Below are 13,949 nucleotides of genomic sequence, written 5' to 3' on the forward strand. Positions count from 1 at the left end.
GAGAAGGTTTCTTGGATATGTGCAAGGGGAAGAAACTTAGTCTTAATAGAATTGAATGTTACCATTTACGACCTCATTCCACTATGAACTAGAGGTTATTTTGTAAGGATGCAGCCATTGTACATCCATTTTTCTCTCATGTCTATTCTAGAGTGTTGTATCATCAGCAAATATATCCATCCCAGATACAAAGTTATCAGAGAGGTCGTTTATGATATCAAGAATAGTAAAGATCGAAGAATCGATCTCTAACACTCCTACATTAATATGGTGTTTAGATGTACATCTATCAAAAACAATCTGGATTTTCCTCTTGTCTAAGAATGGATCTAATTATATTTAGCATTCGCCCAGTAATAGCATATGATTTCATTTTCATTAAGAGCCCTTCGTTTTTATTTTCCAAATCAATTACAAGGAAAACATACGAGAAAAATATTTAAAACCATCTACTTGTAATATATCCCCTTCCCGTTCTAAGTGTATTTTTTATGCTTTGCAAAATATATCTGGACATTACATGGCGGTTAATTTTCATTTGAATATTTTTAAAAAGTATTAAATCTCTAAATTTTAAAAAATCTTTAAAGAATAAGAATCAGCAGTTGTATTGGAATTAAGAAAAAAATTTGGAATCGTCCTATCACTAATACATAATTTTTTTTTTATAGTGGTCTAATCTTTCATTTACAATAAATGGATCCGATATTGTATTAAATTCTATACTAGGTCTACTTAGAAGATCATTGTCACCAAACGTATGCTTCTTTGAGACATCTTACAGTGCTCCATTCATCTTTGTCTATAATTTTTACTTTCAAGTAATAAAAAATATCAATCCTCATCTAAAAATTCCAAAACATAAGTTTTAATTAATAATTACCCAATATTATGGATTCTATTTTTATTTTTCTCATCCTTAAAAGCAATATATTGTATATGAAATAAAAAAATATCACATTAAAACTAAAAATATCTACACACACGCTACGATAAAGCAACAAGATGAGTACTTGATGTAAATCAAGTGAGCTCTTCATGTGTGTGTCTGTACATGCATGCATGTGTGTGTGTGTGTGTGTGTGTGATACCATATTGTAGCATTGTGTCGGTCTCCAGCAATTTTCTTCACGGCCCTATCTACTCTCACCCAATTTTGACTTCAATGTCTTCCAGGGAACCTCCAATCTGACACGCAATATGGTTTCCGTTTTGCAAGATCTACAGCAGATGTGCTAACGGTTATATCTCATAGGATTAGTGGATCTCTTGACAAAGGCTTCCTTTCTAGGGCAATTGCTCTTGACATATCAAAGGCCTTCGACAAGGTATGGCATAAAGGCCTACTTCACAAGATTTCCAGCTATGGTATAACTGGAAATGTTCTCTCTATCATTAAATCATTTCTCTCTGATAGGCTCATAAGAGTAGTGGTTGATGGACAAAAATCAGAGGCCTGCAGTATTAATGCTGGAGTCCCTCAAGGGTCTATCCTGGGTCCAACTCTCTTCCTGATCTACATCAATGATCTCCCTATACACATACTTAAATCATTCGCTGACATCTATGCTGATGACACGACCATCTACAGCAACACATCAAAGGCTGTAAATGACAAAGCTCTTTCTGATTCTCTCTCCTCTGATCTCGAGTGTGTGGTTCAGTGGGGGAAGACGTGGCTGGTTACCTTTAATGCATCTAAAACCAAACTCCTATCCTTACATCATCAACGCTCTGATCCCCATCTGGCATCAATTGAAATGGATGGCTCTCGTCTAGGAGAAGCCCCATGTTTTGACAAGCTTCTGGGCTTGACCTTTACTCCTGATCTGAAATGGAACACATACATCAAGTTTGTTGCCAAGGTCGCTGGAAAGATGGTAGAACCCTTCTACCGCTCCAGAAGATATCTCACTAATGATGCAATTCTCTATCTATATAAAAGCCAAGTATGTCCAAGGATGGAATACTGCTGCCATATCTGGGCAGGAGCTGCTAAAAACAGCCTATCCTGCCTTGACAGAGTACAAAATAGACTTTGTGGCTTATGAGGATGCCCTTTTCTCTACCCTGCAACCTCTCTCCCACAGAAGAGACGTTGCAAGCCTATCTTTGTTTTATCATTATTTCCATGGCAGGTGCTCGTCTGAACTCCAATCTCTGGTCCCCCCCTCGCCAATCTTTTACGAAAAACACTCGTCTAGTTGAATCCACTGTCAAAACTTTCCTCACTTTTTATCTATGCCTAAATTAAAACGTAGATTCCATGAACAAAGCTTCTTTCTTAGAACTGCACGCCTGTGGAACTGTTCCATCTGCCTGCTTCCCACCTGACTACAACCTGGATGTCTTCAAGTCCAACGTAAACAAATTCCTGATGAACCGCCCCCTTAAGTAGACACTTTATTAAATCTCCACACTAACCTACTGTACTTATAATAACTCTTATCCCTGAGTGGGTTCCGGGTCTTGATAAGTGGTGACCACCTTGTAAAAAAAAAAAAAAATCTGCCAACTGTCTCAAACTGAACACTGTTCACAAACTTTTCCTGTCTCAAATTGTCTGTCTGGTCCTTTGTACTAATCACTGTCAAACTGATTAATAATCCTATTTTTACTTCCTTTGTGTGCCATGATGAACAAATTCCTTATCATTGTCTTTTCCATTAAGCTTATTCCCTACAACTTTTGTTCTGCAGATAAACTTGGTTTTTCTTTTTTTGTTTAAGTTTTCCTTTGTTTTTATCTAACAGTTGTGGAGGAATGGCAATAGTATCACGCGGAGGGGGGTATTTGCTAGCACACAGCAAACAAAACATTTGCAAAATGGGAAAGGAATTTTCTTCTTTTTTTTTTAACAAAAGGATATAAACGATAAAATGTAAAAATGTAGTTAGTTGTAATTTGGGAACTAGTGCTCAGGAATTAGCTAAGTTTTTTTTTTTTTCTCAGGTGACGTCAAAACTCGTCACTACACAAATCTACTACAGATTTTTCTACTACTTTTCTATACCTACAGTCGGCTTCTTTTCAGGCTGACTTTAGAATTTCCTGTGTAAACAAAAGTCTTTGACGATGGGATCCATGAATTATTCCTCTTCAAGAGGCTAAAAAACAAAAAACAAAATGGCAGTCAATTTAAGCTTTGGGGCAGAAGGAGTCAAGGGAAACACTGAGAAAACATTTTGACTAAAAAGATGACACATTCAAATATTTGAGCAAATAAAAATACTTTTGCAATGGATGAAGATTGAAATGTGAAAAGTGATATGAACATTTTTATTGACTTCTACTTTTCAAAATATATTCAAAGAAATTTTTAACACTAACCTTCTTTAAAATTTATGGTAATTATGCAGAATAAAGACTGCGCTAACATTGGAATTTTCTGGGCAGATCATGTAAAATGATGGTGCCAAATCGCTGATCTAATGAAATCACAATAACTAATATAATTTTTTAAAAAAATTATTTGCTATCATTAGAGTATTATAAAAAAAAAAAATCTATCTTGATCTGAAAAATGAAAAAAATATTTAATTTTTTTTTTTGTTTGCTATCAGTTGTTTGTTATTTAAAAAATTAAATATTTATTCATCAAATTTAACTTATGAGTTTTTTCTTGATTTGAATTTTAACTTTCTTAAAGTTTTGTAAAAAAATTGCCCAATAATTATTCACTGTATTTTCTTCACAACAACAAAAAAAAAAATTGCAAGAAAAAAAACACAAAAAACTCATGAAACTTTTGTTTGGCATTTTCTTGTGTTTTACATAAACTAGCCGGGAAATTCTGAAAGCAATTGTCTAAAACACTTCTATATATTTTTTTTTTGCTAAACATTAATAAAATGTTTAGAAAAAAATAAGTCAATAAGTAAAAATAAGTCAATAAGACTTATTTTTGTTTTATCCGAACACTTTCTAGTCAATTTAAGAAAACCTTTAATCAAAAACTTGAAATTTCATTGAAGAAAATGAAATAAGAAATGCAGATTTAAATGCACAATCAACAAATTGATCCCCACTCTGCAGGGTCAAAACGATCATTTTAGCAGTTTAGTTTGTTGATATTAAATAATTTTCACTTATACTCTTGGGAAATGTATGTATCTATCCAGTAAGATAGACTAGATTCTCAAACCTTGTTAGAGCAATTTATTTATGAAATAGAAAATTCTTATATAAAACAAGTCTCTCTCTGCTTATTCAAGCATTGATTTCAATAGGATTTTTTTCTGGGATGTAAGCAATGCTATCTTCTGAACAGTGGGTTAGAGATTGTTCAATTCTTGCTTCATTATAAACTCATTGCACAGGAGAGAGTCTATTGTCTTTAAAGAAAGAATGAGGTTAAATGAATGACTCTTCCTGTACAAAAAAACAAGCAGCAGAGAAAAGATTGTTTTGGGTTTTCTTTGTAATTAACTCAATATAAAAAGGACTGACAGACGTTTTGCAGAAGGGTGAACAATGTTTAGGGAGGGGAAAAAACAAAAAATTGATTTCATATATAAATTTGGAGGCATTTATTAATATAGACAACAAAATCAGAAAGTGGTAAAAAAACAAATAACATATCCTAGTGACATTTATTGGGTAGCTTTCTATCATTCTATCATTGTTCACTCCACTGATGACGGCCTCATGTTAGCCATTTCGTTTTTGTTCTAACATAACACTCAACACTATTTGTGCGTTGAAGTAAATAAATACTTTAAAATAAGTTAAACCACACACACACACACACACACACACACACACACACTGATAAAGAACTTATCCAGGTAAGTAAAAGAATAACTTATCTTGCCTTTGATAACATTTATTTGCTTTTTGACCACTTTTTCATTTTGTTATCTATACTAATATATGCTCTCATTTTTTTTCTAGGAATGAAAATATTTCAAATTAAATTCAAAGAACAAATTCCACTAATGACGAAATGATAAAATGAAACAAAAGAAAATGTTGCTAACATGGAGCAACACAGGCGAGAATGGACGACTTGTCAGGTTGTTTGATGACAATGGTCGCACCCATTTAGATTTTAAAAAGTCATCAAGTTAGAAGAGGCAGTTATGGCCTGTTCACTAAAAAACAGTTGAATTGCTAAAACTAATTTCATCTTGGGGAGATCTGCCAATCTGCTCCAGATATGTTGATCTGTTTTCAATTGTTTATTGCCCCCTCTTGCTTAGCAGTTGTGTTAATTTAGAGAAATATGCATTAAAATTATCCATTTTTGCATTGGTTTAAAATTCTGAGAGCCACACCATTTTCAAAGAACACAATAAAATCAATCCTTTTGTTCAAGATCAACTAGAAAAATCAATGCTTAGTGTTGCACTGCTACATGTTAGCAATGCAACAGGAAATAATTTGGATATTTTTTATCAGCTCATTCATCTGCAGGATGACAAAAAAATTCTAAAATCATATGCAATTATTTTTAATTATGTGAGGAGTGAAATGATAAGAATAAATCCATATGAAAACATGGAAAGGAATAAGACTAAGACATGAGGGCACCATCATTTTTACAATTATCTTTTTTACTTTCATCATTCCTTTTGAAATCATTTTCGTTTGCTCATTATTAAAAAATTATATATTTGTGCCTCACACAAATATAAACATTTGTTATTGAAATTTGTTTGCAGATAAATATTAATTTTCAACATGCCCTAATGACCATCACAATTTAACAATATTCACGGGGGGAAAAAAACAAAAGAAAAAATGCATCTTGTGTTAATGTTGTGATCGGATGCCTGACCACACTTTAGTTTCCGGAGGGCAACTTCTATAAAATGCTAGCAACTGTATTGGAAAGGTGTTATTTGCTTCCTTCCCTCTGCAAGAAGATGTAACACACGGTCGGAAGGTGTGAGAGAATCAAATCACTATCTCTGAAAGAGGAGCACTCTGGCCAATTAAGAATTGCCTGGGCAGCCTCGTTGGCATTTCTCAGACAGTAAGCAATAAACAGACAACAGCCTGAGAGAGTGCGCCTCCTAGAACTGTGCAGGACATCAGCCGTTCTTCAGTCAACCGGGTTAAGGCCATTTCAAAAATAGCTCATACTCTTGACTTTGAAGCTGATGTAACTCGTCGGATTATAAAGTTGTACTTCTAATATTCCACCGATTATTTGTTTATTCATTGATTATTTTCTCTATTTTTTGTTATAATTAAAACAACCAAACTTTGAATGACAAAAACTCAAAATATTATTTTGTAAGATACCTTATCTTAACTGCTACTAAGGAGGGCTGAGTCAACTCTGATCAATCAAAAAAGTCCTTGTTGTATTTCTGCAGATCAAGCCTGACGATGTTGAGCTCAAATTGTGATCTACCCGTAATTCCAGCCAGTAAATATTGGGGCTCAACAGAAATTCAACATCTGCTTTGACAGATGAGAGCCACATCTTAAGCTGACTAGACAGTTTTTGATGAAGTGACATTCACTCAGCATGGATTGATCTGACTCCTCAATAGACCACACAGCATCCTGAATGAATGCAGACCATGCACGACAGTCTGCAACAGCCAAGATAGTGACGGACAGTCATTCCCGTGGCGAACACCACAGATCTATGAACTGGAGCTAGGTTCAACATCAACTTAGATGAGCTGATTTGGCTAGTGGAGACAAAATGATGCCAGCATACCTGCAAAAATAGGTGAAGACAGTATAGGTTGAACACCTTTAGTCTTTTGAGATCAACAGGTCTCAACAGCTAGATTTCGCAATTAACTTCTTTTAGTTTTTTTCCAATGGATTAGCAACTTTAAAGATTGGGTCAGGATACTCTGGTTAAACCATCAAATTTGGCTTCTCAGGAATTTTTCCTCTCTCTATTGAATAACTATGTTCCTAACATGGACAAGTGGCCCAATTGGCAAAGAATACCATAAAAGCAAAACCAGTTTTGTTATCACCAATGCTTATTGTTTGTCACTTTTATCTTACAATAATTAGCCTAAGATATAAAAGAGATACAACAGGCAAAAATGTGCTTAAAATATACAATCATTTTTTGAATACCGTAGCAATTGATAACGGATTAGTTTGATTCGATAAATTCAAATTGAAACAATCCCATTTAGTAATTTGATGAAAATCAAACAAATATTTTTTTTTTTTACAAAATATATATATATATATATATATTTTTTTTTTTTTTTTTTTTTTTTTTTTTACAAAATTAATTTTTTTAACGAAAATAGACAGCAAAAGAGTTAAAACAATTATCAGGAGTTCATAACAATTATCAGGAGTTCATAAAGAGTCAATCATCGAGATCGTGAATAATGGTTTGGTTCATCTGTATGATGAAAAAAAAATCTATTTGGAGGTTAATTAATGATGATACAAAATTTGCTGATTGTATGCAATTAACTGAACAAAAGTTGTATTTTTTATCTGTGGCTGATTCAAATTGCAGAATCATACATTTCCCAAGAGTGTTCCTGCTTAACTCACCAAAAGTAAATACAATTGGATTTAGCATAAAATATTCCATAATCCATAATGGTATCCATTATGTCAATAGTACAACTTCAGGATGGAGCAGGAAAGTGAAGCTGATGACTGGTAGAATGCGTGCATGGCTACTATGGGCATATTATCAGCCGTTTTTTATTGGGGGGGGGTTGACGTTTTATCACATATAGTGTTCAACTAATGAAGCAGAAAGCCAACAATTTCAAAGAGTGCAATCCTCATCATCTATGCATTTCCCCTCCCCCATAGATGGCTCCACTGATGTGAATTGATGTGCAGATAGAACATGTCCAGGCGAGACAACACAGGGTTTGGTGGAGATAGGTGTCAAAGTATCAACATTTGAAACAAAACAACAAAAAGAAAAGGAGGGGAAGCATCTTAATTTTATAAAAAAATTAAAATTCACAAAATGTCACCCTTGCCGGTATTCATTGAAAATTCAAAGTCTTAAAAAAAAAAAAAAGGTTCTTGTTCAGAATTCAAACTAACAAAAAAAAAAAACAAAAGAAAATATATCTGATCTATGTACCTGTCACAAAATGAAAATATCATATTCCAAAAATCAAATAGTTTTTTTTCTACTAAGAAAATTAAATTTTATGAGGAAATGAGGATGGTGTGTCTCACTTCATCACCTTTAATAAAGAGAGACAGCACAATTTGAACTACAGAAATTAAAATCAGCTTTGTAATGGCTACGATTTACTATTAAAAATCGCTAACAATTGTAAAAACCAAAAAAAAAAAAAAAATGATTTTCTATATAAAAACAAAATACTTGATCAATTTACATAATTTTTGGAATATGACGTTTTCGTTCCATGACAGGTATGTACATCAAAGATTTTTCTGTATTTTTGCTTTTTTAATTAGATTGAAACAACATCCCTCCTCCCAATCAAAGTCAAATTCTAAAAGTTTCATAATAACTGCCCATTGATTGCACACAAAAATGAATCTTAAATAATGAGGAAGGGGGTTTCACCATTTCAATATTCTCTCCCCTGTTTATCTACATGAATGAATCACTCAAATTTGCCAAAACAAACATTTCGTTTTATTGATTCTGAATAATCTGTTTTCGTTAATTTGTTGCCGAATTTTAAGTCGAAACCACAAGAGAGTGAAAAAAAAAACATCTGTTCTGTTTTACAACTATAGAAAAGAGAACGATCCTAATTTTTTTTCTTTTTAAGATGTTACACCGCCTAATCTCTATGGATGTTCTTGTGCACCGTACGCCCTAATCTAACACACTGTCTAAATGCTCAATTTCATGTTCTCTTGTTTGTTGCACATTTGCATTACTTTGACTTTGATGCAAAAAGTGTCTCTGCTGAGCGCATCTTTTGTTTTTCTTCTGTTTTCGTTTCTCCATTTTTTCAGTCAATGTAACCTCCAACATTCTTCACAGCATTTTGGTCAATGTACCTCTGACCTTCTAGAAGAGTATAACTTTACAACTGAATTTTACCAAATACTTAATCCACTATGCCACGGGTCAATGCAGGCGACACTCAAAATCCTCATGAGTCATATCTTCTGCTTGTTGCAGATTGCGAACCCACATGACTTATTTTTCGCCATTCCTTTTGATCTAGGGAAAGTTGGTCGATGGACGCCCAACTGTTGAGAGTTGTCCAATCAAAAACATTTTCTCTCCACCTTCTTTTTTGCTTTCTATAAATACAATTGTGAATAACTTAAAACTTCCATCCAATCATGGCTGATGAAACAAGAACATGTTACTCCTGTGGATTAAAGAGTTCCGATCAAATTCAGTGCAGATTCCAGAGTTTGACAAGATACACTAAAGAATGTCAGAGGTTATATCGGCTGAAAACGTTGTACAAATAACACTCAAGATGAGAACAGTAGTCCAAAGAATCCAAATTGTGTGAATTTCCTCATTTTATTAATCAAAATTTATTCTGCACAAAATATCTAAAATCTTTCTTTATAAAATGAAAATGTTTAGAATTTGTATTTTCAAAATTAACCTAAAACTTTTATTTTTTAAATAAATTCCTTCAATTTTGTAAATTACAAGATTTTGAAATAAAAACGTTTTCTCTGAATAAAGAAACTTACAAAACATACAAGATGAGAGGAAAAATGGCTAGAAAAAAAAAAAAAAGCTATTCAACAAGTGGGAATTATCCACCTCCCTCTCAAATACTTACACATTCTCAACCACCACTTGCCATGGCTAAAAACACAACCAGCAAATTCATCAAACTTCTCAGCTTTTCACAGGCAAAATATATAGAAGACACTGTCAAGACTGCCACAAAAAAGTGGGCAACCTCTACTGTGCTAGAAAACTAATTACACTTGATAGTATCCTGTATTTCTACAAAGCCACCATTTGCAAGACTAATACATTTTCCATTAACCTCTGCCTCTTAGACAGGGTTAAAAATAGTCTTCAAACTAATAGGTCCCACATTGTCAACAAGCTCAAACCCCTGTCCCATTGCTGCATTGTTGCATCCCTGTGTTTTACAAGTACTTCAACAGTTTCAGAAATGATGTGAGGCTTATATTAGCAGTCTAACATTAATACCCTACCTCAATTAACATTAGCCTTTGTCCTGATTGGGGCTATAACTCGGCTGAATTGGCCAGATTTGGGGTAATATAATTTTTTAATGCAAACACTACTAAGACAGGAGAAAAAAAAAAATCAGTCTGAAAAATTAATCCATCTTTTTAGTCCATCATTGCTTGTTTTGTAAGATATCCAACGTATTTTTATCTCTCGATCTATAACAATATAATCAATCTAAATGGTAATATTAAAGACATTTCCACATGACTTGTCTTTGTACATTGATGAAATCAAGTGGCAAGATACCAAACACACAGGTTTTAGCCCTGTCAAATCTCCCATCAGCAAAACACACCATGCTGCAGCAATGTTAGGAGGGTCATATATACGGGATAATCACGTTGACACACCAGTTCTCTTCAGATCACCGAAGTTAAGCAATGATCAGCCTGGCTAGTACAAGATGGTGACCATTTGGGTATTCTAGGCACTGTATGTGCTCTCCGCTTATCTCGTCATTGTTTTCAGTTGTTCTAAACCTCCACTTGCCATTCGTATTTAACGAGGCTTACCCAGGAGAGGTGCATTTGGAGACTGCACAACTTTTGCCACAAAAATTCCATGCGCAGGCACCCTTACAGTGGGTATGCATAGTCTGTCAAGACTGAAGGAAGCTACCATATGCTGCATTCCAGATTCAAGACTCCTAAAACAGCTCCTTTACAGCGAGTTGTCAAAAAAAGAACTGTAGGAGAACAGCAGAAACTGTTCACGGACAGCTTGAAAGTGTCCCTCAAACAGTTTGGTTAATATTCCAACTCATGGGAAAACCTTGGCCAAAATAGATGTGCCAGGCATACCACAAGTCACAAAGTGAAGTTGAGCCTGGTCGGTATTAGATGAGTGGAAATACTAGCCGTTGCATGCAGGATAGAGACAACACCCTGCACAAAAATAAATAAAAACAAAAGTTGTTACGTCCTTTGAGATATACACACCACTTGGGAACGCTTGTGAATTCAATTTCCTAAAACTTTTTCCTTTAGAAGAAGTTGGTTCAAATCAAATAAGGCGAATACCACACCTGGTACAAGTCAAGTATACCCAGGATCCAAAATTGTTTACGAAAGGGAAAGTGTCCAGTCTTTTAATCTTATTCTTAGTAAACAAATTCACTGACCTATTCACTCTCCAATTATTCCTTTCATGCATTCAATCACCAAAATACCACATTCACTCTATAGACTAAACTACATCAGCAGAGACATTGCACAGTTTCAATGGTAACGTTTAAAACATTTGTTTCATAAACTTTCTAATCCTCAAAATTTGTATAAATTGGGAAATTAAATTATTCTCGAATTGTTTTAAGGTTTTTATTTCTCAACCAGGAGTCAATGGTGGCTAAGTGGTTAATGACACAATCTGACAACCTGGGTGTATAAGGTTCAAAGCTAGTTTGTTCCACACAAACACTTTTACTTAAGATGTTGGCAACTTTTGTAAGTACCCGATACCTTTTGAGAAAGAATTCTAATTAAAAAGTATATCAGGGAAACCAATGCCAACAATATCATAATCTGATTCATACAAAAGGAATGAATTTCTCACCCACATTTCTTGTTGGACTTTTTTATTTGTCGCTATCTTTGGCGACCATTTTATCATCTTTGATAAAAGCCATCAAGAAAAGGAGAACAAGCAGCAAGAAAGGCACAAGGGCAGCAGAAAAGAAAGCTTGAAAAATGGAACAAAAGGACTGACAAAGTGAGAAGAAGAATTGACAAATCTGGAATAAGGATAATTTGGAGGGAGAGAGCTAAGCAGTAAAAAAGGGAGAGGAGGAGGAGGATAAAAGGTTGGAGGGAAGAAAAAACGCGGTGGTGTAAGGGGACATATTAAAGCTGCAAAGAACATGTTCAAATAGAAACAAAGTTTGAAACAAAAAACAAATTGCAAGATACAATTTTGTTTAAAAAAGAAAGGTGAAAAAAACCTTATAGTTATAGTGCAGAAACAGATGAGAAAGGGTTTCCAATTCGGAAAGCGTTCACTAAACTGCTCAATACATAAAATGTCATCATAATCTGATGAGAATTACCAAACCCTAGATAATGGCAACAGTCTTAATTGAAATTGCTAGGAGAGAATAAACTATTGGGCAGTTCTGATATGACCAACATCCCATAAACGATCTGCCCGTTTAAAATTAGCAAAGATTTATGTAATAATATTTGTCCATTTCTACTTGTGCATTTATATTACTGTTTCATAAGTTAATACATCATGTAGTTCATTTACTGTATTTCTATTTTTAACGGCTAATAAAACGTATTGCCACCTCCGCACCTATCTTTGTTTTTGCCTTTCTTGCTGTGCACAAAATTTTCATTGATTTCTCTCTCAAATCAATCAATCGTAATTTTGCGAGAAAGATGTTAATGTTTGTAGATTTCTTAACCCTCATTAGATATCTGATCTTTCCTCTGCTGATGACCGACAGCAGGAAATAAAATTTAGTTTCAATCTATTTATCATTTCAATGAATTTATTGTTTAAATGTTTCATTTATAATTACAAACATATTGATTAGTTTATCTATATTAGATTTATTTTTTAAACTTATTTTTGTTGTCAATAAAAAAAGCTTCAGATGAGTAAAATTAAAAAATAGATTTAATAACATTATTTGAATCTCCTCCAAATTTATTCACATATAGGAATTAACCGGGCAAAACTCCTTCTCATATTTTTTTATTCCGATTCTTCTAAGTTGTTTTGTTGTAGACTACATTGACCAGAGTAATGTTTTGTTTTGTACGAGATTATGTTCTTTTAACATGAAAAATACTTTTAGTCATTTTTTCTGTAAGTTTTCTGTTAACATTTCAAGTTACCCTGTCACTAAGAAAAAAAAAAAAAAAAAAAGAAAAACACGGTGAAAATAAATTTGAAAAAAAAAAAAAAAAAAAAGAAAAAAGAAACAGGTTAATAGAAAGTCTGAATAGCAAGCATTCTGCTTTGGTCAAAACCAGTTCTCTTGACTAACAGTTTTAATTTTAAAACAAATTTAGAAAAAAAAAATGAAGTATGGCTAAAGAAACCCGATTCTCATTCTGGTTGAACACAATAAAAAAACTTGTGCATTTTTACACAATCAACAAAAGGAGAAAAAGAAGACCCACTCCCCATCCCGACGTATCAGTTTTTAATCACCTTTCCTTAATCGAAATTGCATGGAGTTTTTACCTCACTTTATGTTGGAAATGGGTTTGTAGAACTTTAGTGGGGGCAGAATATTTCCTGAAAGAAATAGGCATAAAATGACAACGATAAAAACAGAACAAAGACAGAAAAGATTTGAAAACGCTAACTGGATTTGGAGACAGATTCCATCCAGACTGGACAATGTGTCTAATCAATTTCAAACATTTGCCTTTCGGGTTTTGTTCTCACGATGTTTTAGTTGGTCAATTGAGGAAATTTTACAATATAAAATAGATGACCACTCTCAATTATCCTTAAGTGAGGAGTAATTGTTAACTCATTCCACACTTTATTCCATAAAAGCAATTCTGGAAAAAAAAAAAGACTGGATTTGTATTTTATCCTTTGGTAACTCATCTGTCATCAGCCAACGAAACATTTTATTTACACTAAAATATGACATTTAATAATAATAGTAATGTTTCTTTTCTTTTTTTTTTTAAAGTAAACAGACAGTTAATGTGATTGGGATGGCTTGATCGTGAGATTATAATAGCAGATTGTGCATCTCAATTTTTGAGATTAGGACTGATAAGGACCCGTGATGTAACAACGTACAAATCACTTGTTAAAATTTAGGGATACTCTTTTGCAGGCTTTGTCCTCAGTGTGCGTG

The 13,949-nt window shown here is 33.6% G+C and overlaps 1 protein-coding gene across 12 annotated transcripts in view; it reads right to left on the minus strand.

Annotated features, from left to right (window-relative positions):
• The window catches only part of LOC145260510 (CDK5 and ABL1 enzyme substrate 2-like), a 144,106-nt gene that overhangs the window by 108,243 nt on the left and 21,914 nt on the right, over window positions 1-13,949 (minus strand). For 4 of the 12 annotated variants that reach the window (XM_080118665.1, XM_080118647.1, XM_080118676.1 and 1 more), the window contains exon 2: window positions 13,316-13,369. The exons of the other annotated variants lie outside the window; for them this stretch is intronic. In XM_080118665.1, the coding sequence (XP_079974791.1) occupies window positions 13,316-13,369 (54 nt within the window). The remainder of the gene's footprint in view (window positions 1-13,315; window positions 13,370-13,949) is intronic. 12 annotated transcript variants of the gene reach the window in all.

The sequence above is a fragment of the Euprymna scolopes genome, chromosome 3, assembly GCF_053919585.1.
Source record: "Euprymna scolopes isolate OS-2025 chromosome 3, ASM5391958v1, whole genome shotgun sequence".
NCBI classification, from domain to species: Eukaryota; Metazoa; Mollusca; class Cephalopoda; order Sepiida; family Sepiolidae; genus Euprymna; species Euprymna scolopes.